We start from the raw sequence: 23,831 nt of genomic DNA, 5'->3' as shown, positions 1-23,831 counted from the left end.
ATGTTGAAGGGGGAGGATTGATATGAAAAACACAGAAAGAGAGAAGACATTAAGTAATGAGTCGCACTGGTATGGGGGCGGCACAACGAGCCCTGATAACACAGTGACACTGTGTAAACATTAGACAACCATATAAAATCCCTACGCAATCACACCGCCTGAGATCAATAGCTCAAAATGCCACTCCTTGGCTCGTTTAAGGGACGCAGACGAATTAATTTGACACACTGACAAACGGGGGGAGGGGGTGGGGGGGGGGTGAACTGCGAGACAGGCCGACAGGCACAGAGACAGACAGGAAAGGAAGGCCAGTCAGAAGGACAAATTGATAGGTGGAAGACCTATTTATTTGCCACAAGGAGTGACAGGTAGGCCAGTAAACAGACTGGCAGACAGATGTGTAAATTGTGAGGAGAGAGAGAGAGAGATGGACACGTTGGGCATGACAGAGACAGCATGCCAAAAGCAAGGAGTTTGTGCATCCACGGGGACAGGAAAGCCTGACAGCTCATTATAAATGAATGAGAGATGTGTGCTCAAAGAGGCTGACGCTCAGGGGAGAAACACACAGTGAGAAGCCCCCTCCCTAGAGCGGGCGACCAGATGGACAGGTAGAGACGAGGCAGAAAGGGAGACGAAGCAGCAGAGGAGTGATTCCCTGTTTGCTTTTGTCTTCCTCCAGATCTTGTGCTGGTAAGGGCCAAGCTTCAGAAACCAGTCCAAGTTGGACACACATGCACTCACAAGCAGGTACGTTCAGACGGAGTCAAACAGGGGGATGCAGGAATTACGGGAGAAGGTGACAAACACGGAGAGGAAGTGTGAAAAGAGAAGACGGAGGGAGTGTGTGTGTGTGTGTGTTTGTGTACGTGTGTGTCGGTGCCTGAAATAAGCCTGATGGCAGCTGTCAGCTTTTATCTGATGGAGGGGGGAAGAAGAGCAGCAGAGAGAGAAAGAGACACAGAGAAGGACAGAGAGCGATGAAGAGATGACAGCGTGAGCACAGGTATGAAATGGAGAGACGGGGGTAGAGACACGGAGAAACACGGAGGGGGAGGACGGAGAGGGGACACGAGAGGAGGCCGAGATAGCATCTCTTACTCTACAGGGACCACATCTTATTCTAGATACAGTCACAGACCACATGCGTACATGTGTGTGAGTGTGTGTGTGTGTGTGTGTCGCATTACTTTCACCTCAAAGTTTAATTAATCAAAAGAGGAGACGCGGCAAAGCTGGCAGCTAACGTACATACGGACATACATACAACGTTAGCATCAAGCTAACACGCACAGACTCAAGCACACACATGGGTGGGTGTGACGCGTTCTAACCTCAATTCAGAGCAACTGGGAGAGGCAGGGCGTCGATGAGAAGATGGCGAGAGTGAGGCCAGCTCCTCATTAAGCTGCTTTCCCTGGTTTATTGGGGAATAATGTGGGTTTTTTACAACTTGAGTCTTATTTTTGCCCACACTTTCCCACGTTGGTTATGACAATCGGCCAAACAATCACGCAGGTTGTAACCAGGCCAGCAGCTTAACCAGATTATCGAAAGCACTTTATTTTGAGGTGAAACCAAAAGTGGACGCACCTGAAATGTAATAATCCCTCACTGCTAATGCTGACGTTTCTTAAAAACCTACGCCATCGTCTCACTGCTTGTGTTTGTTTCGTCTGAACTTTTAGCGATTTCACCCATTTCTCAGCATTTAATACGGCAGTGATGACGACCGAAACTAGGAAAATAACATCCTTTTAAGCCTGTAAGTGTCCATCTTGGCTCGAAAATTCTAGCAAACGTATTGCCATCAGCACTGCTTCAGTGCGACCTTGTCGAGCCTCCACTGTGTTTGCTGCAGTGAAACATTATGTCTGAATGGTGACTAAATATAGCAGTTAGCTATTTAACAATGTACATAAAGCTGAAGTGCAGGCAGTCCTAGACAGGCCTTTCAGTTTTAAGAATGTAACAAAGCACCTTCAGAAATTTTAAATTGAAATGAAAACTTTCTTGATGGGGAAAAGGAAAGGATTTGACCCCTGTGACGCTCGTTTCTTTGTTCGTCAGATATTTGTAGCTGGAGAGGACTTCCTTAACAGCTAAACAAACATGAAGCATCAGCATCTGCTGCGGATGTGGATCACTGCACTGATTACCACACTCCCCTTAGAAATTGTGCCTGTTGTCGTCCTAATGTACAACAAAGGATTATCCCACTATTTATGAAATGCGATTCTGCATAATTAACATCCCTTTCTGTTTAATTCCTGGGGTTTACAATATGGTCGCTTGAAACGGTAATTGAACCACCGTGACCATTTTCTGAAAACATTTCTGCTTCATTCATACCGTGGCTGTGCAGCGGAGATGGATGGCACTCGGATCCCGTCCTCGCTCCAAGTGACTCTCACTTCGGAGGTGCAGTGAGATGTACTGAGCCCGCCCCCTCTACAAGGTCCTGGTCTGATTGTTTTGGTCCCAAGTGAAATTACATGGCCTGATTTCTTATACGGCCCAATAAACTGAAATAAGGGAAAAACACTTCTAGCTTGAAAAAGCTGCTTCAAGTGATTTAGCTGTAAAAATGACCTCAGCTAAGGAGACGACACAAACTGGCAGTCTTCACCTCGGACTAGTGACCCACGAAATACGGCAATCAGAGTGAAATGTGTAAAATAAGTTGGTGACAGAAGACTGGCCAAGTAAATCCAGCCTCCAAAATAAAAGGCTGGACGGAGGAGCTCTGCTTCTCTAGCAAAAACCACCTCCAGTGCTTCACTTCGCCACTGATATCCACTCTGCATCACAACGGGAATGTAAGTTAGTGCTAAAAACAACCGCTCTGTGTACGTGAGGAGGGGCAACATCACTTCGTCTGTGCTGGAAATTGTATGTAGAGCTATAACTGAGCCTCTACGTTAGAGGCACCTGTAGCATAGCTTCAGTTACATGGCTCAGTGTGGCTTCATGTTATGACAATCAGGTCAACCACCGTGCTGAGTAACAATAGTAGAATTATCATATTAACGAACATGGCTAAGCTGTCAAAATCTATTTAAACCTGCACCAACGGACTTTTTGTCCACCAAGGGGCAGTGGACACAAGACATGAACGTATTAAAGCCGCGTCCACACTAACACCATCTCCATCCAGACAATCCAGGCGTTTTAGCACTATATCAGAAATAGTCTTGGTCCAGACGACCACGTCAGAGGACGCATATCACATGAGCACTCACGTACACTGGGCATGGTGCTGTTTGCCTCAGGTGCATGTAGGTACTAGTAGCGTGATAACAGCTCCTGGCATAGACGACAAGGTCAGCAACACCTGGAAATCTTTACCCAAGTATCCAAGAAAAGGGTCACATGATAGGACGTGTCGAGACGAATCACCACCTCAGTCATCTGGTGAGTATCCTCTCTCCTTTTAGCTCTGCTTTGGCCTCCACCAACTCCTGAGGGAAATATCTGGCTATCTAGCTGCTAAATGCTCCACTGTGTTCACCAGCTGGTGGCTAACTTTGCCTGTCAGGTAGTGCAGTGTGTGTTTATCAGCTTTTTGCTGCCTGATGAGAGCTGTGACAGTGAACCAACAAGATGCTAAAAGGCTCCACAGAGCTGAACGGAACGGAGGAGTTAGACGATACTTCACTGAGAGCAGCCTGTTTCACAAACATCGGCGGTCAGTGTTAATATACAAATACTGATTACAGCAGCTGTAATAAATCATTTGAGAGAGGGAAACTGCCTTTCTTCCACTGGTTCACACAGAACTGGACTGCCAGCTTTGGGATGATAACTTTGACTGGTTTGTATTTTCTGATTTTTCACAACTGAAACCTTCCTGTCTGAAACCTGCCTCTGTAGTGGGACTGCACAATGAATCATATAAAGAAAAGGCAATTCAATACTGACTGCTGCTATTTCCAAATCACCTGAGGCTGTCATTTTTTTATTAAAGCAAAAAAAAAAAAAAAATGTTGCAGACAGCTTCCTACACAACTTAATTTGGTGCTGTGAAGAATCTTCTGGCCAGTTATCAAAGATGCTGTGCACGCTGGAGAAAAATCCTTCAGTTCATTTAACCCAAACAAATCCTGAAGCATCGCCGTCTCCTGACTGCACCTTCATTTATACATTGAGTACTATTTCGAGCAGTGAAATCTGAATTTCGGAGTGGAAAAAAGCTGTGTTGAAATGTGATGCAACCCATGCCAAAGTGCGCAATTCATAATAGATAAAACTGTGTTTTTGTCAATACTGCGCAGCCCTTCTCCTGAACCCACGGGCGATTGCTGCCCTTACGTAACCCCACAGACCTCTTCAATAAAAATACGAAATGTACAGTGCATTTCAGTTGCTTGCCATGCATGACATATTTTGATCCTTTGTGATCTACAACTCTCTGTGTATACCTGCCAAAATTAACCCACTGACAGAATTCCCTCTTTGTGTGGAGGGGAAAAAAGGAGACAGGTGTAGAAGTTGAGAGCTGAAAAAGCAGACAGAAGCTCTCACAGAATGATGACAGAACAAGTTCAAAACAAAAGATGGCAACTTGTGAGTCCTGGATTCTGGAGATGGAAAAAAATCAATCAATGCATCGTTTTTTTTTTTTTTTTTTAATCTCCAAAATTGGATGTTTAGCGTGTTGGGATGGAACTCTTCATGCAGTGTTTCATTATCATGACAATGCCGTCAAAACAGATGAATCAAAGCAGTGTTTATGTGAATTGTGCAGCTGGGAGCGTGTTGCAAAGAAGGTTGTAAAGGGCATTGTAATGGACCCCTGTGTGCAGTTGTTCACTTGAAGCACTTCAGACAAGGCTCCAAAAGGCCAGAACACCATGTCCGACCTTTTCACCCCAACACACACACACACACACACACACACACACACACACACACACACACACACACACACACAGAAGCACACAGTCTCTGAAACGCCAAAAGGGCTGACCTCTTTACGCTGATTAACATTCCATCAGGGGAGGCGGGGGAGACCAAGAGATACTTTCCCTCACCTTTTCCTCCCTTTTTTACTGCATCTCTGTTTTCTTTTTGCTCTCTTTGCCTCCAACTGTTCGCTCCATCTCTCCTTTCCTTTGGATACTTGAACTCAATCATCCCTCCCCTCCAATGTCCTCCTCCACAGCTCTTTTAGTCTTGCCTTCCATTTTCTTGAGCGGTAAAGCTAATGTGTCTGTGCATGCGTGTGTGTATGTTGTTCAGGCATGTTTTTGCCCCCCCCCCCGTTACACAGCTCGCAGGCTTACGAGAACTTGACTGACTCACCACATCAGACTGCGTGTGCGCACGTAACTCACATGCTGATGAATACTTCAAAAATTAATGTATTTCTACGTTTCGTGCTGAAACTTTCACACAGGAAACAAACAGACACACACACTTTCTCTGGAAACGAGGATGACAGACACAAAGAAACGTCTGGGTGTTTCATTAACTATTCCTCACCTCCTCTGCTTTATTAAGACTTGTGACTCAACCGCGCTTCCACACCTGCTCTCTCCAAGCTTTTTGTGGCCGGTGGCGTGCGCCGGCACGTGGCAGCGTGTGTGTGTCCGCGATGGTGAAGCACGGTCAGACAAAGATTGCGAGCGCGTGGACGTGGTATTCGACTCGACATCCAAACACTGTGGTTTGTGGACACGGTAATACCCGTGCCAAATTTTTGATGGATTCTCAGTGGCTGCCATTCCTGCTCTTTACGTTCAGTCCCCAACTGTAAAAACTCAGCGACAAATCGATGTTTTTGGAGGCTTTTCGGGTGCGTTTGTGATTGCATCGCATTAGTGATGTTGAGTTTAACACAGTTCTGTTTCTCCAAGCTATGTTTTGTCTGCCACCTTTTACACACATATGGGTGCGAGAATATTAGAAACGTGTTCAAACATAATGCAGTCCAATACAGCACTACCTCTGAACACAGCCCAAACACTAGCAGAGTTTAATTAACACTTGTCTGCCGCACTGTCGATGCAAACGGAACATCGTGAGCTTAAAAAAAGGTTGAATTTCTCAAAGGGCTTTTGCATTGAGTTGCGTAAGACTGTGCAGGTGTATCTAATAAACTCGTAACTGTAATTTATCTACAGTTTTTTTTGGACAAAAAGGTAATGTGAAATGTGAGATTTCTTCAGGTTGTGGTTTGTTGGTTGGAAAAGAGAAGCACTTTGGAGATGCCACCTGAAACTTCAGGCAGCTTAATGGCCTTTTTTTTTTTAACCATTTTATGAATTAATGAAGAAAATAAAAGAAAATAACTAAATAATCATTGCTCGCAGTACCAGCTGAGAGCATGTAAATATATACTTTCGCTTTCAAAAAAGATGAGAAGCGAACTGAAGTCTTTAGTTGCCAAAATAAAAGCATGCCCTCTGGCTATGTGAAGAACTACTGAAGTGCAAGAATGATCTGATAAGCTTTTGAAATCTGGGTTTAACCACTTATACCTCATGATAAGTGATCTTAGATAGAACCAGATTCTTTTTTTTTCTGGAACATCAAAACCTGCTTCTTAAGCACTAAAAGGTTAACCCGGGTAAAAGGATTTACATATACACATACATGCCCACACACAAACAAGGTGAGTCATAACAGAAATCTCCTTTCCTTTCTACAGAAAGTGAACAACCACAAAAACAGACTGAGGCGAGCGCCACACAGAGCGTGACAGACTTTCAGTTATGACTTATTACTTGAGGGAGAAAAACAAATAAACGACAGAATAATGAAGAGACAAAAGCCGGATGAAAAGCTACCTGGCACACCTACAAGCAATGCATCTTTACAAGTCAGGCAACCGTGTATACAAGACCACACAACCACATGTCCGTATAAACCGCTCGCACAAAGAGAAAGGAAAAAAAAAAAAAAAAAAAAAAAAGTGTGCATATCTCCCTCTGTGTGTGTGTGTTTGTGTGCAGTTGAGTGTGAGCCAGACTCCAGCTGAGAGGGGAAGCAATAGCAATTCCCACTGACCTGAAAACTAGCTTGCCAGCCACCTCAAAATATAGAGGAACAGGGGGGGAAAAAAAAGAGGGAGAATGTCAGTGAGCACGAAGGCGATGAAAATACAGAGGGCGAGATTTAGAAATACTGGAGAGCGGCGGTATAGAACAGATTTGAACACACACACACGCGCACAAACACACACATACACACACACACACACAGGTGCAGTGAGGGATTACGGGAAGGAACAGGCCTCAACACCCCTTTGTCCTGCCGGCTCAAGTGAAAAGAATGAAGGAAAGACGAGATAGAAAGAAGACGGAGTGACAGAAAAAGGGAGGCAGGGATCGTGTTTGCGGCACCTGAACACACCCAACGGGACAAAAACAAAAAAGAGAGAGAGGGTGTGCAGAGTGAGCCTGTATGGGTGTGTGTGGCGATGTGGGAGTGTGTCTCTTTTTTTTTCCCTTCTGCTTTTGTGACTCCCGAGGTTCCCCGCGGTCAAGAGCGGATCCTCTTTCTCTCTCGTGCCCTCTTTTCATACACTCGTTCCCCCTCTTTTTTTTTTATACACTCACTCCTCGTCCCCTCCCTCTCTTTTAGCGCGGCGCTGAATGGCCCTCTCTCTCTGATGAGTGACTGATGAATGAAGTAGCTCTTTGAAGTCAAGAGTCACAGCAAGGCTGGTCAAGCGTGAAGAGATGCCGGACAAAAGACGGCAGAGAGAGAAGGGAGAAAGGAAGGAAGGGAGGAAGAGGGGAACGGGACAGGAGGCGGGGGTGGAGGGCTGGGGTGGGGGGGTGGGGGGGGTGTATTCACCAAGGGAAAACGTCAAACGGCGAACATCCATAAAGTCAGCGAGGGGACGGAGGCTGAATGCGTGTGGCAGGAAAGAGTGTGAGAGAGAGCGCGGGCTGCACTTTTGCATGAGTGCCTCGGGGTATTTGCATTGTGGCGCTCAACATGCGAACGGCCGACATCACGCAAGCGGGAAATAACCCGAGTCATGACGGGCCGCCATCGCTCTGGCACAGGGCCTCTGGACTGCAGGGACAGGGCGGAGGTCTTCGGGTTTTTAGGGCCCTCGAATGCCTCTGCTGTCCTTCTTTTATTGCTATGGACACACAGAAGCCAACAGATGGCTTACGGGACGGATAATTGAATTACTTCTGCTGGTTTTCTTGTTGTGTTGGTGACATTACACTCCCTGCTTCAGTTTTCTGATTAGCGTTTGATTATGATGACCCTGGTGTTTTTCTTTGTTTACATGCGTTTAGAATCTAATTTAGATAAATATTTTTCACGTCAGTCAGTCCCACCCCCTCACTGCCCTTTCTGGAGGAAATGCAGATATGCCTGCGACTGCATGTCAGCGTACATGAGGCTTTGTTTTTGACCGACTCCCCTGGTTAAAGGAAGCTTCAATTAAACAGAAAAATTGACTTTAATTTGTTCAGGGAACACTGTCTGGGCACACCTTGCCCCAATTCAATTCAATTTCATTTATATAGCGACAAATCACAACAGAAGCTCAGTGTCTCAGGACACTTCTATAGAGCAGGTGAGGACCACACTCATACGCTGCAGAGCCATTTGTTGGAAACTTCTTAGTTGCCACCAACAAGTTCTTGGCTGTCTAGGAATGACACCAGCTGCTATGCAGACAATATGAAATTTAGATGGCAGCAGTGTGACCTGTTAATGATGCTTAATGATTCATCCACCAAACACATCTTATCAGCGTTTAGGAGGAAAACTTACATCTCGCAGCAAATTGGACCTGGCTCAACTTTTGCGTGACGACAAATGCGACGTCATTTAGTGAGATGTTAATCAAACACATGCAAGCGCACATTCCCGGCAATGTGAACGGTACATTTCCACTGTGACCGAAGATAAAATGATTGCTGCTGGGAGAACTTGAGTACTATAAACTGCTGTGCAGTGTTCTGGGCCCTGATGAGCCTTCAAGCTCGTGGATCTGTTACTCAAACTGGACTTCCTGGATCACATTGTCTCTCACTGGTACTTGAAACAACACGCAGGTCTGCTTTCAGTCTGAATGTCAGCTGACCCCCGAGTTCACACATACGGACTAAATGAGGCCGCTTTTCCCTTGTTTCTCATGAGCCTGGAGCTCAGGGGCATGTTCAGCGTTGAGGACGTGGTTTGCATACTCTGACTGTGCAGTAACTTCCATCCACACACGGTGAGGGAGTACATTTCCCGAGGGGATTAAACAAGTCCCATTAGCTCGTTAAAGTTATATCTCAGAGGACTGGGAAAGCCTCATCTCGTCCATTTTGCGGTTTTACATATTTGAGTGTCGCAGAGGTCGTGTGTGCTCCAGTTTCCTGGTTGTCTCCAGGTTGTCACCCCTTCACGTCAGCGGATATTTGCATGCCTCTCAACATCCCCACTTCGAACAACTGAGTGAGCTTTGAGTCTTGTGCTAGCGCTGGGTGATCCAAACATGTTTTTCGAGCTTCAGTCTACAATGAGCAGCATCCTGTCGCATCCGCGGCGTTCAAGTCTGCGTGTGCGCGCGGGTGTCAGGGTCTGAGCATGAGAAGGAAAGATAAAGAAGAAGAGCATCCACTCGCTGCAAGACAGCCTCCTCGCTAATTACGCTACCAAGCCGACCATGTACAAAAACAAACCGCGAAAGAGATGTTCAGATAAAGTTGACAAATTATCTAAAAATATCTTGGGCTTGGTTTGACCTCTACGAGTGGGTGATGTGCATCAGCCTCTGCATGTGTATCTGGTATAACACACAGAGGCTTTTTAAACCACAACACCGACTCCTGGAAATAAAGTCTCGCCTCACTGGGACTGGGTTTTCCCTTCTTATTAAACTCTAATCAGCCAATCTATGTGCTCGTTAGGACAACCCAAGGCAAAATCTGAAATATTGATATATTTTGTAGTTTGTTCATGTCCTAGTCTTCTGAATGTCACAGCGGTGTACTTAGCATGCGTGGGAGGCTCCTGAAAGTGAAGTATTTTCCCGCATTTATTCTAACATATAGAATAAAAAAATGGGAGCAGGTGGAGGTTTAGTTTTTTTTCCTAAAAGACACTTTGACAGACAACTGAATGCCATCTGCAGACGTATTACACATTGAGAGGGATCAACCCTGTGATTTCACTGTTACAAGATTACTTCCTAAGCAGGTTTTTTAAAGGACGTTGAGGGGCTGAACAGGCTTTAAAGAGCCCCTCTCCAGTATTCCCTTTGTAATTTGGCAATCACCCCAAGACCACCGGATTTTTCTGTCTGTGCACACGAGGAAAAAGCCTTCACAGGCAAAAGAAAAAAAAAAAAGCAAAGAAAAAGAGGGCTTCTCCATCGTACAGTTCCCTAAGGTGAGAGAGAGAGAGAGAGCACCACACTCCTCCCGTGTTTATCTCAATCTCACATCAGATCAGATCACTGGCGGATAAAAGCACTTCCTGACACATCACTTCCTCTCTCTGGAGGAAGCTGACACGCGCTGGGAACTCAAAACGACAGGGTGGTGGCGGAGAGGATGAAGTTTTTGACAAGAGCGAAAGGGAGAACGGGGAGGGTGAAGGAGAAAACGGGGAGAGAAGAGAAAGAATTAAAGCATGTAGAGGGAAAAAGGTGAAACCTACATACTCGTGGCCCAGATCCACAGTGCCATGTGGGTCGAAGACGAGGAGGAGGAGGAGGCTGAGCGGCGAGAGACAAAGAGGTGAAGAGACACTAAGAATAGTATAACTGGATTAGCTTTAACACTGACCTTTTTTCAGCAGGGTGACACTCCCTCGCTCCCTCAATTGCTCTTTACCGCCGTCGCAGGAGAGGCCTGTCCTACTTTCCAACTGTTCAAGTTGACTCAGCAATGCAGCGTGTTGGGATTTCCACATGAGGTGACATATTTATTTAAACACGTTTGACCAGATCACTTACTTACACAAGAGATCACAACAGCAGCCATCTGAAGTAGATAATTAACAATGTCTCAAACGAGACGTGATAAAAGTTAAGTGAAAGCGTGGCTGGCAACAATTTTACCCGCTATAAAGACAACTGTCTGCAGCGAATTCGGTCATCTGAAGTGAATTACCATTAATTCCATGAATTGGCCAAACCACAAAATGAAAACTCAGGGCAGCTGTCTGGTTAATATGCTCTCTGCATGCTCAAGTCTGCGCTATTTATGCTCAGCGGAAGACGGTTTCTCCAAAGAAAGAAGCACCAGAGCCAGAGCGAAAGTGAAATTTAAGGGTTCTGTTCTAAAAGTAAGACATTTGTAAATGCTAAAAACTGAAAATCCAGTCTTGGAACAGAGCCTTCCTCCACTGTATGTCGTGCTGAATGTTTCATATGCTTTGATGACAGCAGAGATGACAACTAGTTGTTGGAGAGTTGGAAAAATTACATTAGAAAGGAGTAAGATTCATGAATATGGACAAAACCAAGCTATGACGATGATAAAGAACCCTCGCTGCTGCACAGGTAGACGCTCAGAGCAGCTTCAGACACGAGTCGTAACCTTCAGTTGGTCATTGTGGCCATTAAAACGACAACGATGTAGCTTTTATCACTAAACAGAATCTCACTTTTGAAACATCTCAAACTTCTTTTCAGGTGCGGGTTTACAGGTAAATATTGACAGTATAAACAAACTGGCCGAGTTTTCTTCGGAGTTGACTGACGGGTTCTAAGAACCCTGGAAAAACCTCAGAAACAAGGAACCGCACTCGACCAGAAGTTAGTAACTCAACACACTCACTTTTTACCTTTCTTCTGCAGCTTTTGACCTCATCTGAACCTGATGGTCTGCATCTCTTTTAATCGTAATCTGCAGTTAAGTACAGTTGCTAATCAAAATGTGGGTGATTACGAAGGGGATACATCCAAATATATATTTACAGACAACGCAGGTCAGCAACGTCATTGGAACAAACCTGAGTGCAGCACCATCGCGGGTAGCATGACCACTGTTCTTGCTTGATTTTTCACAGCCTTTCGTCTGCCAATCAAATCAATGCGCACTGCTCTAGGCAACCTGACTCCACCATGCCCGCAACCAGGCGACCACGTCCAGGCGGGTGGTCACATTGTTGTACAAGAACGCCTTTCAGCGCTGGAAACTCGGCAGCATTTTCCTTGTGAAATCGGAAAAGGGCTCTAACACACCTGAGGACACATCTACAGGTGAGCTAATGGAACCAAAATCGAATCACATGTCAGGAGTTACATTACTTTGATGAAGCAATTAAAATCGATTACTTATTATATTCTCAACAGGGTGACTAGTAATCTGTAACCTGTTTGAAAAGCAGCCATCCCAACACTGTTCAGAACTGATGGAGAGACGCAGCTCAGCGCTCCAGAGAAAGCAAATAAAGGGAACTTGAGTAAATCAGTCAAAAACGAACTTCAACACGCAAAATAATAATACGGCTGAGAGAGATTGTGATGAGCAGAGCAGCAACAGAAGCGACAGTGACACACATCATCTGCGGTTTACACAAGACGCAGCAACACACATCAAATCACCATACAGACTTGTGAACACGGATCACACAGGCCACACATTCACACGGCAAACACCCCGACACATGCAACCCCTGCATGAATGCACAAATGAAGGCAGAGGACACACACACACACACACACTCCCTCTCTCTCTCACACACTCGCTCAGAGAACGTGTGCAGCTTCAAAAAGGAGCAACTCTGGTGATCTACAGCTCTGCCCCGGAGCGAAGCGGACAAACCAAGTGTAGCAGAACGAAGAATCTCTGCTTTTCTCTGTCTTTCCATGAATGGCATCAGCACTTCAGCTCTTCTGGTGGGAGTCTCGCGTGCATCTGCATCTCACGTGCAGACAAAAGACACCGGAGCGCCGGGATCGTATGATGGGCAGAAAAATGGAGACAAATGATGGGAATAAAGACGGGGCGAGGCGTGCAGAGATGCAGACACAAGGCTATCATTCATTCTCTTTTTGGGGATTTGGTAAAAGTTAGCCTACTGTGTGTGTGTGTGTGTGTGTGTGTGTGTGTGTGTGTGTGTGTATGTGTGTGTGTGTCCAAAGAGGAGACAGTCCCAATCAGTTAAAACTCCTCCCCCTAATTCAAAGAGGCAGTATGGGATTTGCATTTTTCCCACAATTCAATTAACACGCCTGTCAGCCTCTCCTCTCCGTTCACATGCCTCCTTTGGCCATCTCTCCCTCACAAACACACACATACAAACACACACACACACACACACACACACACATCAGCTTCATGAATAGATGCATTTATTCATAAACACACGCATGCAGAAAATTGATGCATTTATTTGTTTGTTTACAAATAAAGGCACGGCACTCAGAGTGAGAGATGAGCTGAAGCTCGCGGGCCACATCCTGTCTGGACTTGTCACATTCAGGGACATGAAAAGACAGTGCTGTTAATGGATTGAGAGAGCAGTCTCTGGGGGCGTCTTTCTCCCTCTTTCTCTCCGTCCTTCTCTATCTCAGAAGAAGGGAAAGGAGGGGGAAAAAGACGAGGAGTGGCATCAAAGAATCAGGCACCGTGGGGTAGGGATGTTAAAAGAAAGACAGACACTCAGGGTCGTTATTTAGCCAGAGACCAGACGATCGAGACAAGGCCAAACCGGATTTAGAAACCAGGAACTGGTATCAGCCACAGACGCGCTGACTTTGCCGCGGGGCCGGCTAATGACTTCAGCTAGCCTCTTGTCTGATTAATAGCCTGTAATCCCATTCTCATGGACAGCATACCATAGCATTCTGCCGCACCACCCATTAACCACTATAGAAATGGCCACTAATCAGTCTGCCCCTTTTAGCTAACAAGGCTAATGCTAGGCTAGGCTAATCAATAGGCGGTAATCCTGTTGGCGGGACTGCTGCAGCGTAGCGCCCCTCATTACCAGCCATAGAAATGTCTGCTAATCATTCGCCACACGGTTATTTGTCCACAGGGCTACTTCTGTGGCGGTGGTGGTGTGTGTGTGTGTGTGTGTGTGTGTGTGTGTGTGTGTGTGTGTGTTTGGGGGAGGGGGGGTGACATCTGACAGTTGACGGCAGAGGGTGGAAGAGACAGAGTGACACACAGAGGCTGTGTAATGATTAAGAAACACATCACTCTTGCTTTTCTTTCCCGCTCTCTCTCGCCGTCTGCCCTCTTTGTCGGGCGTACAGCCGGATCGGTCTGGAGAGGCTCTGCTCCACGACGGCGTCATTCAAGTTTTATCAATCAATGAAAAACCCTCTCCGATCTATAACGGCTAATCAATAATGAAGGCTTGCAGGCTTCACCGACCACCAATGGAGACATTCGTCAGCGGTCAAGCGGATCCCTCGCCTTGTCCTGTCTTTAAAACGCACTGAGGTGAAACAGCTGGGGCAAATCAATGGCGGCAACAGCCTTAACTCAACTTGGCCGTGCGGGTTTGAATTGTGGACGCTTTCAGGTTAATGTTCATTCTATGGTCCCCCTGAAGAATTCAAGAATCCATACCTTACCCTGATAATCAGCATTATTCAAAACCGGCAGACTGGTCTTAATTGAGGACATTTTGCATTACTCATCAAATGGCTGCAGACAGTCGGCGTGGCAGAGACTCAAACGAAAGCCTGCGTGAGTGTGCGGCGAGAGGCCGACGGACGGAGGTATCCACATATCCTACTGAGCTCAAGTCTCTCAAGACGAAATTGCGAGGCTGGGTTATACGTTACCATGACCTGAGGCTGAACCTGAGATGAACTTGTAGTTGAGGGGAAGCTGCGGTGTAGCTGAGAGAGGCCTGTCAACACTCCCCGCAAGCTACTGAAGAAGAAAACACATAGGGGCCATATCGCACCCTTTTATGTGTGAGATGCAGCGCACGTCCGACATCCTCTGACTGTACTGTGAAGGACACAGGATGAAATTTTAAAAGCCACTTGCTTGACTGCGAGACTAGTGTTGAATTTAAGGCCAACATATCATTTGAGTAAGCGATCCATTAATGTTTGCTTACTTATTGACATAAAATGTACTTTAATGTCAATCTGTCGTTACAGCCATTCCACACACTTAGCATGTAACAGGTAAAGCAAGGCTGGCACTGTATTACGCCACCGATGGTAAACCCAATTAGAGCCTGGTTCCCAGTAAGGAGAGCAGCCGACGAAGGCGATTTGAGCCGAGCAAACAGGCGGGGAGTAACTGTCTGGAGGCATGTGGGAATGCTTGTTGGGAATGCTGGAACGTGGTGCATTCGCAGGATGAGCGGACGTAACCGGCTTTGGAGCGCCTGGCCGCCAGCGCTTAAACCTGGCTAATCTGATTGGATTAACACCAACCTGCCTGGCAACTCATGAGTGCACGCACACACACACACATTTGTACTACATGCCAATCAGCGGGGACTGCCTCTGCAGCTTCCTGGAGTTCATCTGGATTCTGGGTTGTGCTGGCTGGCTGGCTGGCTGATGGCACCATGCTGGGCTACCACATGCACACGCATCCGCTCTCACGCCGCACATACACACTTAACACACGGAGCCATCTTAGAGTGCAGTGATTTGTGCTGTGAATCTGAAACAGACCTATTGAAAGAAGAGTAAAGCCCAGTGCTTGACAACCGTGCTAATTGACTAGCCCCCTCCCCAGCAATGAAACTAAACGTTTTCACCCCTCCATCTTTTATCTTTTCAATCACTCCCTGACAGCTCTCCTCTTGTCCCACACTCATCCTCTTCCTCATATCACTCGCCTCCATCTCCCCCCTCTGTCCCTCTCTCCCCCCGCTTCCCTTTCGCCCCCCATACTCATACAGTACATGTAATCATTCATTAGAACCAAGGCAGTTGTCCATTAGGCAAAGCAGCCATTTTGGAAATTGCAGCAAATCTTCCATGAAAAGACATTTCCTCTAATGCGGTAGTCACGCTCAGAGGGAGAGGGAGAGAGAAAGATGGCAAAGGAGAGAAAGAAAGACGAGGGGGCAGAGATGGAGAGAAGAGAAAAGAGGAGAGAGGTGGGAAAAAAAAGTGGAGGAGAGAGATAGAGAGTGAGCCCCCCGGCCATAAAGCCACCAAGCGGAAAGCAAGCCTGCTGTTTGATTAGAGAGTGACACCATCATGAAGGGAAGGAGGGAGGACTGGATGGAAGGAGAGGGAGGGAAAGTGTTTCAGAGGCGAGCGGAGGGGCTGAGGAGGAGGCGGGAGAGGAAGAGATGGAGAGAAAAAACGGGAGTGATTTGAGAGGGCCGCGATAGAGGCAGTAAAATTAGCCCCATCACTTTGCTTACTAAGACGCTCTATGACACACTGGGATTAAAAACAGGCACACACACACAGACATGAGATGTGCGCGCACACACACACACACACACACACACACACACATACACACATGCACAGGACAGATGGTATCCTCCATCTGAAAGTGTGCCTCTAATTTGAGTTAAGTGATAGGAACCTCCTTAACCAATTAGAAGCCCCATATCTACGGGCCTGCATTAGGGTCGCTGTCTGTTTGTTTCACACACTCATTAATGCGTACGGACCACTGTGTGTGTGTGTGTGTGTGTGTGTGTGTGTCCCATGGGATCAGTGAGGAACATTAAAACTGATATAAGAGGTGGGGAATGACAAATCCACAGTGAGTGGCTGTGAGTCCTCTTCTCCCACAATGCCACTGTTCATCTCGATCTCATCTCATCACCGATCAAAGACAGACCTGTCTCTCCTGCTACGAGCCATTCATCTCAGCGCCGCTCGCTCCCGCCTAATGCGCCTTCCTCTAAAGCTGACACATTTGTCACCAGACCAAACTAAGCCTAATCCATCGTAGCACTTTTTTCCCCCCGCAATTTGTGATATGCTGAATTTGAAAAACCACCATATTCAATCCAATTTCCTCAATGTCTGGAAAAAGTTTTGAGGCTCTCTTGAAGTAGAAACGGTTTGAAGACGCCGTGCAGCGCGCAGTGATGCGGGCCCGTCTGTCGAATCGGTGAACAGTGCAGACGTGAAAACAAGGCTGGGAAAACGTTACAGAATCAATACAAAACGGTTCAATAGCAGCTTTGGACATGAGAAATGCTTTAAAAGTCAATGTCAGACCGGCTTAAATGAGGATCTTACACACTCATTACACTATTGTTTTACAATATAAACATAAGCAGAGCTGAAACAATGAGTCAATGCATTGATTGTAGTTGATGTACAAATTAGGGGTCAACCGAGGGTCAGTCCGAATCTGATATTCAGCATTTTTCTGATGATCAAATCGGTATTTTTTTTTCTTTAGATGTAATGGAACAGCATCTAAGGCCCATGTTAATCCCAGTGGTAGAAGGTCACTAAGTACATTAATCAAGTACTGTACTTTGGTACAATTTTGAGGGACATGTATTTTACTTTTACTTGCTTATACTTTTACTCTACTACATTTATTTGATAACTTTAGTTACCGGTTACTCTGCAGATTCAGATTATTAATATAAAATATAAATCAACTAGTTAACCAGCGTTACCAGCTGCAACAATGAAATACTTTTCTTTTACTTAAGTAAGATTTTGCATGCAGGAGTTTTACTCGTAACAGAGTATTTTTACACTGTGGCTTTGCTTCTTTTACTTAAGTAAAAGATCTGAGTACTTCACCGCTGGTTAATCCATACAAGGACTGCACAGTTGTGAGTTTAATTATCACTTATATTGCTATTGTACATATTCAGCTGCACTAATCATAAGTAATGAAATAGCAGAATATCATTCATTTGTCTCCTTGATTCCAAATAGAATAAGAATTTTTAGAATCTGTTAATTGTTTTGGCAATTTTGGCAAAAATAACTAAATGTATTTTTGAATATCCAAAAAGTCTGTTAGTCAGATGAAAGAAGCAATTAAAATCTGTCAACTCGGGCTCTGCAAACTTGGGTCGAACACTTTTTTGAAAACCACTTCCTGGCATTTTTCTGGCACGGTTAACCAATAATGAAAATAAATGTTGTTGGCAGCAGTAAACACACGCAGATATATTTGTTCTCATTATCTCATTACAACTGGACTCATAACTTTCAATTCTTGAATCCATTTGTTCTTGATTTTCTCCTTGTGAGTGTTTTTTTTTCTCCCACATTCAGGAGGCATATTTATGTGCTTGTATCCAGCTGATGGAAATGGTCCTAATTCACATTTTATTTTTGCAGCGTTTCAAACGTTTGTGTAAAATTTATTCGACAGCTGGAGGAGAGCACAGCTGCAGAGAGATGCTGGGTTCCAACTCTGAAACTGCTGCTGCTGCGAGGTCAAAGATGTCCAGATAGCCGCTGTTTCCTCTTTTCTGCTTCTCGCAGTTAACAACGTAACTCCGAACCACTTCCTCCGCAAAGTGAACAGGTACGTGGTGTGTCAGACATGTTAAAGCTGTAAAACTGTCACACCACGGGCTGAGGCTGCAGACTGTTTATCTCCACCACGCTGACAATACACACAGCTGATCTGACAGCTATGCGTACGACACCGCGCCAAGGAATCTCTCACCACCGTCCTGTAAACACAGATGATCTTCTTCACACTTTCTCTGGCCTCTGCACCACACTGCTACTGCCCTCAAGACAAATGTCCCAAAACAAGCTTTACCACAGCGATACGAAGGCATGTTTCCAGTGCACGGTGAGGCTACCAGGTACTTTTCTTGATTTCGTTTTCCACCGCAGATAACACCCTTTCAACACTGGTTCTTATCTGATTGTAATAGCGATGCCGTGGGAAACTGCTGTGACATCATCTTCAACGCGACACAAACGTAGGAACAATGGAGGAAATCAAAGTGGTGGCAAAGAGAAAGGTGAGAAGAAGAAAAAAAAAACAGGAGAGTTTAGGAAATCCTAAATCATAGCACAAACAAGATGTCTCGTTGCTTGGTGTTGCGTAAGTGATGATTCTTTCTGACCGATCAGCGGTCTGCAGTGTTTTCAATCCACCGTTCAGCATCAGCTTGGCTCTCAAATAAAGTACCAGGTACACTATGTGCATCTTTCGACAATTGAAAAACAAAAAAAGAGCGAGTTGAGTCGAGTTCGGGCCCAACGTGCAAGACACCAAAAATCAGGGAGACGTGGACTTAAAACATACACAGACAGAAACATGTATAGAGAAAAGCAGGCAAGACAGAAAAAGTAACGAAAATCAGAGGAGAAATGAGGCTGCGCTTCCAGTTTGTCCTCAGAGCTCCTCATTGCAGCGATTCACTTCTTTTTCCCGTGGAAGTGGAGCCGTGTGTAATATGGAGCAGCACTGTTTTTCTTCAGGGTACTATTAAACTTATAGTCCCTTGTTCCTCCTGTCAGGAGTGATAGGATACTCGATTATACCGGAGGCAAGAGATCCTCTGCGCTGCGCTCACGCCCATGCATGTATACCTAGACCTCTCCCATCCACTTTGCCTTCCTGTCTCTCTCTGTTCCAGTGGCCTCTTCAGGTGCACACAAACACACAGACAAATACACACCGCGCACAAGAAACCGTGCTCACAAAGTGATGAAAGGCTGTTTATCCTGCATCCACTGTGATATCCCAGCTCGCCATGCAAAATGGCCGGACACGTTATCACCTCTGACCAGGGGAAACCACGGGAGTCAGGACTGACGCCAGCAGCAAATACCAGGGCTAGTGTGTGTGTATGTCTGTGTGTCCCAGCGGTAATAATCACCCGGATTAGAGCGGAGCCAAACCCCCGCAGGGTCCCCCGCTCCCCCCCTGCCGGCCCAGCCCAGCCCAGCCCTGCCCAGCCTGCAGCTCTGATCCCCAGTTTGAGCAGCCATGGGAAGCAGAGCAGCCGGCCTGACATCTCCACCGCGCCTGGTTGCCAGACAGATAGGCAGAGAGGCGAAAAAAACACTTCTTCCTTTCTTCAAATTCCCACAAATTTCTAAACCCCCCTTGTCCCATTGATCATCTATAGACAAAATAAAATATTGAACGAGCTCAGGCAATACAAAGACACATAACCCATTCAACAAGCATACCCTTTAACCACAAGGGTGCAGTGAAATGGAAGTTGATATAGCCGTCAATATGTCTGGGTGAGGGATGCAATATGTTGGCAACAACAATGGGGGGGGCGCAGAGATGAAATGGGCTATAACTTAATAAGAATGCACATCGTGTCTGGATACCTCGCCGTCAATGCAAGGGATTATTACTGAGTGGAAATGTTGCCTGGATGCATTACGCTGCCCTGCCTGAAATAAATTCAGCTGAATCTCGGTATGTGATTCTGTGGGAGGGCACCCTGACGCTGGCACCTATCAACAGAGGCACTGTTGAACTCCTGTGGCATTTGTGACAGCGCAGTGTTGAAATGTCAATCAACATTTGTCTCTCAGCATCTGTTATCAAGCCACTATTCCAGGGCGATACACACCAACCCCCGCCATCCTTCTTATATTTTAAACATCACGCCGACCCACCCAGAGAGGAGAAGGACCTCTGATTTAAGATAACATGGCCACCAATTACATCCATTAACGTCCTGCGGGAACTTGAACGTGTTTGTGGTATTCAGTTGGAACAATAAGCTTCTGTTGTGTTCTGTCCTCTCTGGTAGCACTTGTGCATTTTTTATGGTTTAAATAGCTGCGTGCTCTTGGAAAGTTTTGTTCGTTTGCATGTAGACGTGCATTAAAATGTACAATTAGATTAGGCCTGTTGTGACCGTCTCTCCAGAGGAAGGGTTAGGGTTTGCCTGCATTTAAGGCGGTTTTGTAAACCAGACTAAGATGTGCAGGACGTAGGACTGTCAAGAGGAGACAGTTTGATTTACATTTCAGTGTGGTGTGATTAGATGGTTATATTTTATCCCACAGAAAGGCACCTTACAGCTTTGTGAGAATACAGCGACCTTATTGTGTCTTCAGGTGATCTTTTTCCAACTGTGGCATCGCTGCAATTCCCGTCTAAACTGACAGATAATGACACTGTCCTCTACTTTAAAAGTTAGGATCAAATCCTCAAACATACGTCAAAGAGTTACTACGGACTTCAGGTTACAACCTAAACCTCACACTTAGGAATTCGTCATTGCCTTCAGTCAATAAAACTAACATGTCCCAGAATTACCTTTGATTTTTCTGCTTGTTCTCCTTCTTGTTGAGGACCCCCGGCACACAGTTGGTGAGCTCGGTCCAGTCGGCGTGCAAGCCGCAGCTCCAGCCGGTGGAGAACCGGGAGAAGAGCCAGGTCTCCTTGCGGTTCGGCCGGTAGCAGGTACACTTCTTCTGGCCCGGTCTGCAGTCGCAGGGGACCTCCAGACGGACATTCTGGACCAGGTGCCTGCCGAAGGTAGTCCCCCCGGTCTTCTGGATGTGCAAAAACACGATCACGTCCTCCCCTTTGATTTGGAAATCGATCGTCCTCTCCAGGTCCCTGACGGGGAAGTAGTATTTCTTAACGTAGTGGGGGTCCGGAGTCGGGAAGATGTCCCCCTCGTCTTCCTCCGTGAAATAACCGTGCGGGGAGCCGAAATTGATCACCCCGGGAGCCACGTACTGATAGAGAATCAGCATGAAACACACGGATCCGACGACGATCAACAAGAATTTGCTGCTCCTCTCGACCATGTTCCTTCCAAGTGCGGTTCCTGCAGTACGCTACCATTTCCCAGTCAAGCCGACAACAGGGAGCAGGGCGCTCGGCTTCTGCATTCTCGCTCTCCCCCGCCAAGAAGGACTCGTTTTCGGGGCTCAAGAGTGGCTCACTCCGCTTCGAGGCGACCGGCGAAGTTGGCTCATCGTTCACCGAGACTGTTCAACACCGTGAAAGACGCATTGTAACTCACTGAAAGCCCCCCCGTAGCCGACCCTCCCCCGTTTACTTTACTTCGGTTTCCCGTCCACACAACAGGCTCACTGCATCACCATGGAGTTATGTACCCAAGATGCAGCGCGAATTCTACCTTTTCAACCTCTCTCTCTCTCTCTCTCTCTCTCTCTCTCGAACCGAGTAAAAGGGAGAGTCGCTTTAATTTATTGGTTGAACGTAACGACCGCGTCATCTGCTAGTAGCCAATCCATAGTGGCCTTACATCGATAGATAGGTAGATAAAGCCTACAGTTAAAGCGAGACCATGACACTTTTTAAGAGATAATATTACCACTTTCTTCTTCTACAAATTAAATAATCATAAGTAATAAATCACGCTTTTACCTAATTTAATGCACTTCCTGCTGCCTGTCTGGCATAACCAACAGCTTGTGGTAACTGTCACCGAATGTTAGCAAGCGTTTAATGGACATTCTGGTATATTACTGACATTACTGAATCAGTTTTCTGAATTTATGATTCTTCTCTCCTCTTTGCTACTATAACACTACATTTTAGCCTGCCACGAATGAACATTTCAAGGGTTTTAAAGGGCTTGTGGCTGACCTTCAATTGCCACTTGTGGCCACAGTTCAGTCTTTAAGTGCAGTTTTCAGGTGCTTGCACCTGAGAATTTTTATTTTAAGCTACTTTATACATATACTCCACTGCATCTCAGAAGGTAATATTGTATTTTTTACATTACATTTATTTAACAGCTGTACTTTGCCATGCTTTGCTCAGGCATGGCTGGATTACTGCTGCTCAAGGCCCTTTGTGGGCTTCAAGGCTTCAGGTTGTCTGTGTGGCTTTTACTTTGTGGTTTACTTAACTAATGAACAGTCTACACTGAGCATATTCCATCCGCTAGCTTTGCGTAAAGTTCGGATCCGTTAATGTTCCCATCAGTTGTTGTTGTTGTTAATAACACTTCACTTCAGCCACCACATGCTTAATGTTACCATTAATGCGCCAGCTGTCACTGTGGACATAGATAAATAACATTTTACTCAAAAATGTCAGTAATTGCAAGGAGTGAAAAGAACCGTTTTTGGTGAAAATGGACCAAGTTGCAAGTGCTAATCAATCAACCATCATTAACATTAGCTTTCGTAGCTGAATTACCTCGGAAGTTAATTAGCCACACGCATATTCAATAAATGTTAATGTCTTTATTATGGTGTATATTGTCAGAAAGCCCACGTAAAGTCTGAGTAAAGTGTCAATCAGTTATGTCGCATTGCATGTGTAATTTATGTAGCAGCAATCATTTATTGCATGTTTGTGTAGTGTACCGTATAGCTGCACCTGCTCATTATAAATACATTTTTACTGTCAGTGTTTGTTTGATTAAAGTGCAAACAGTCAGATTTCATTCACAATGTGTGTCACTAATGAGCAAGAGGAACGGCAGCAGCGACATTCATCAGTTTTTTTGGCCAGACTCAGAAAAGTTGAGAGTAGTGAGAAAATGAGTAGCAGGCAGATGACAGATGTATACAGTAATACAGGAGATGAGTCAGTGTTTCTGGATATAATAATCGCTGCCATTCAGATGAGAAATGGTTAGTAATCCATTTCTGAAGATCATGGCAAGAAGCACCATTTGTTTGCTGATAATATTTCATTGTGTGAGTTCAGAGTGAGGAGACAGAGAGAGAGGGAGAGGAAGAGGAGGCCGACAGAGCGGCGAGAACAGGAGACGTGGAGCTGAGTGAGAGAAGGAGCAAATACTGATGGTTAAAGTGATGCTGCCATCAAACTTTTCCAGTTAAAAAATCAATGATACCAGTTTGATCACGGAGCACAATTTAAGTCTGACAGTGTCATTTACATCACACACAGGGAGAGGGTGGGGGAGTCGTGTGGGGTTGGGTGTGGCCACAACAACATGTCGTAGCTCGGTCTGGGGTTCAGTGCAGCTGTTCTGTTGTGAATATTGTCAACATGATTACGAGCTACAGCAGATCTTAGAGAAGCCTCTGCAGTATTTTG

General features: G+C 45.8%; 1 protein-coding gene across 1 annotated transcript in view; it reads right to left on the bottom strand.

The window, feature by feature from the left end:
* hs6st1a (heparan sulfate 6-O-sulfotransferase 1a) overlaps positions 1-21,909 on the bottom strand; it is a 54,589-nt gene extending 32,680 nt beyond the window's left edge. Inside the window, exon 1 of the mRNA XM_076748717.1 lies at positions 21,096-21,909. Coding sequence (XP_076604832.1) covers positions 21,096-21,595 — 500 coding nt within the window. The 5' untranslated portion in view covers positions 21,596-21,909. The remainder of the gene's footprint in view (positions 1-21,095) is intronic.
* Between the last annotated feature and the right edge of the window lie 1,922 nt (positions 21,910-23,831).

This window comes from Chaetodon auriga, chromosome 14 (assembly GCF_051107435.1).
Source record: "Chaetodon auriga isolate fChaAug3 chromosome 14, fChaAug3.hap1, whole genome shotgun sequence".
Taxonomy (NCBI): Eukaryota; Metazoa; Chordata; class Actinopteri; order Chaetodontiformes; family Chaetodontidae; genus Chaetodon; species Chaetodon auriga.
This window is presented reverse-complemented; position numbering and strand designations above follow the sequence as displayed.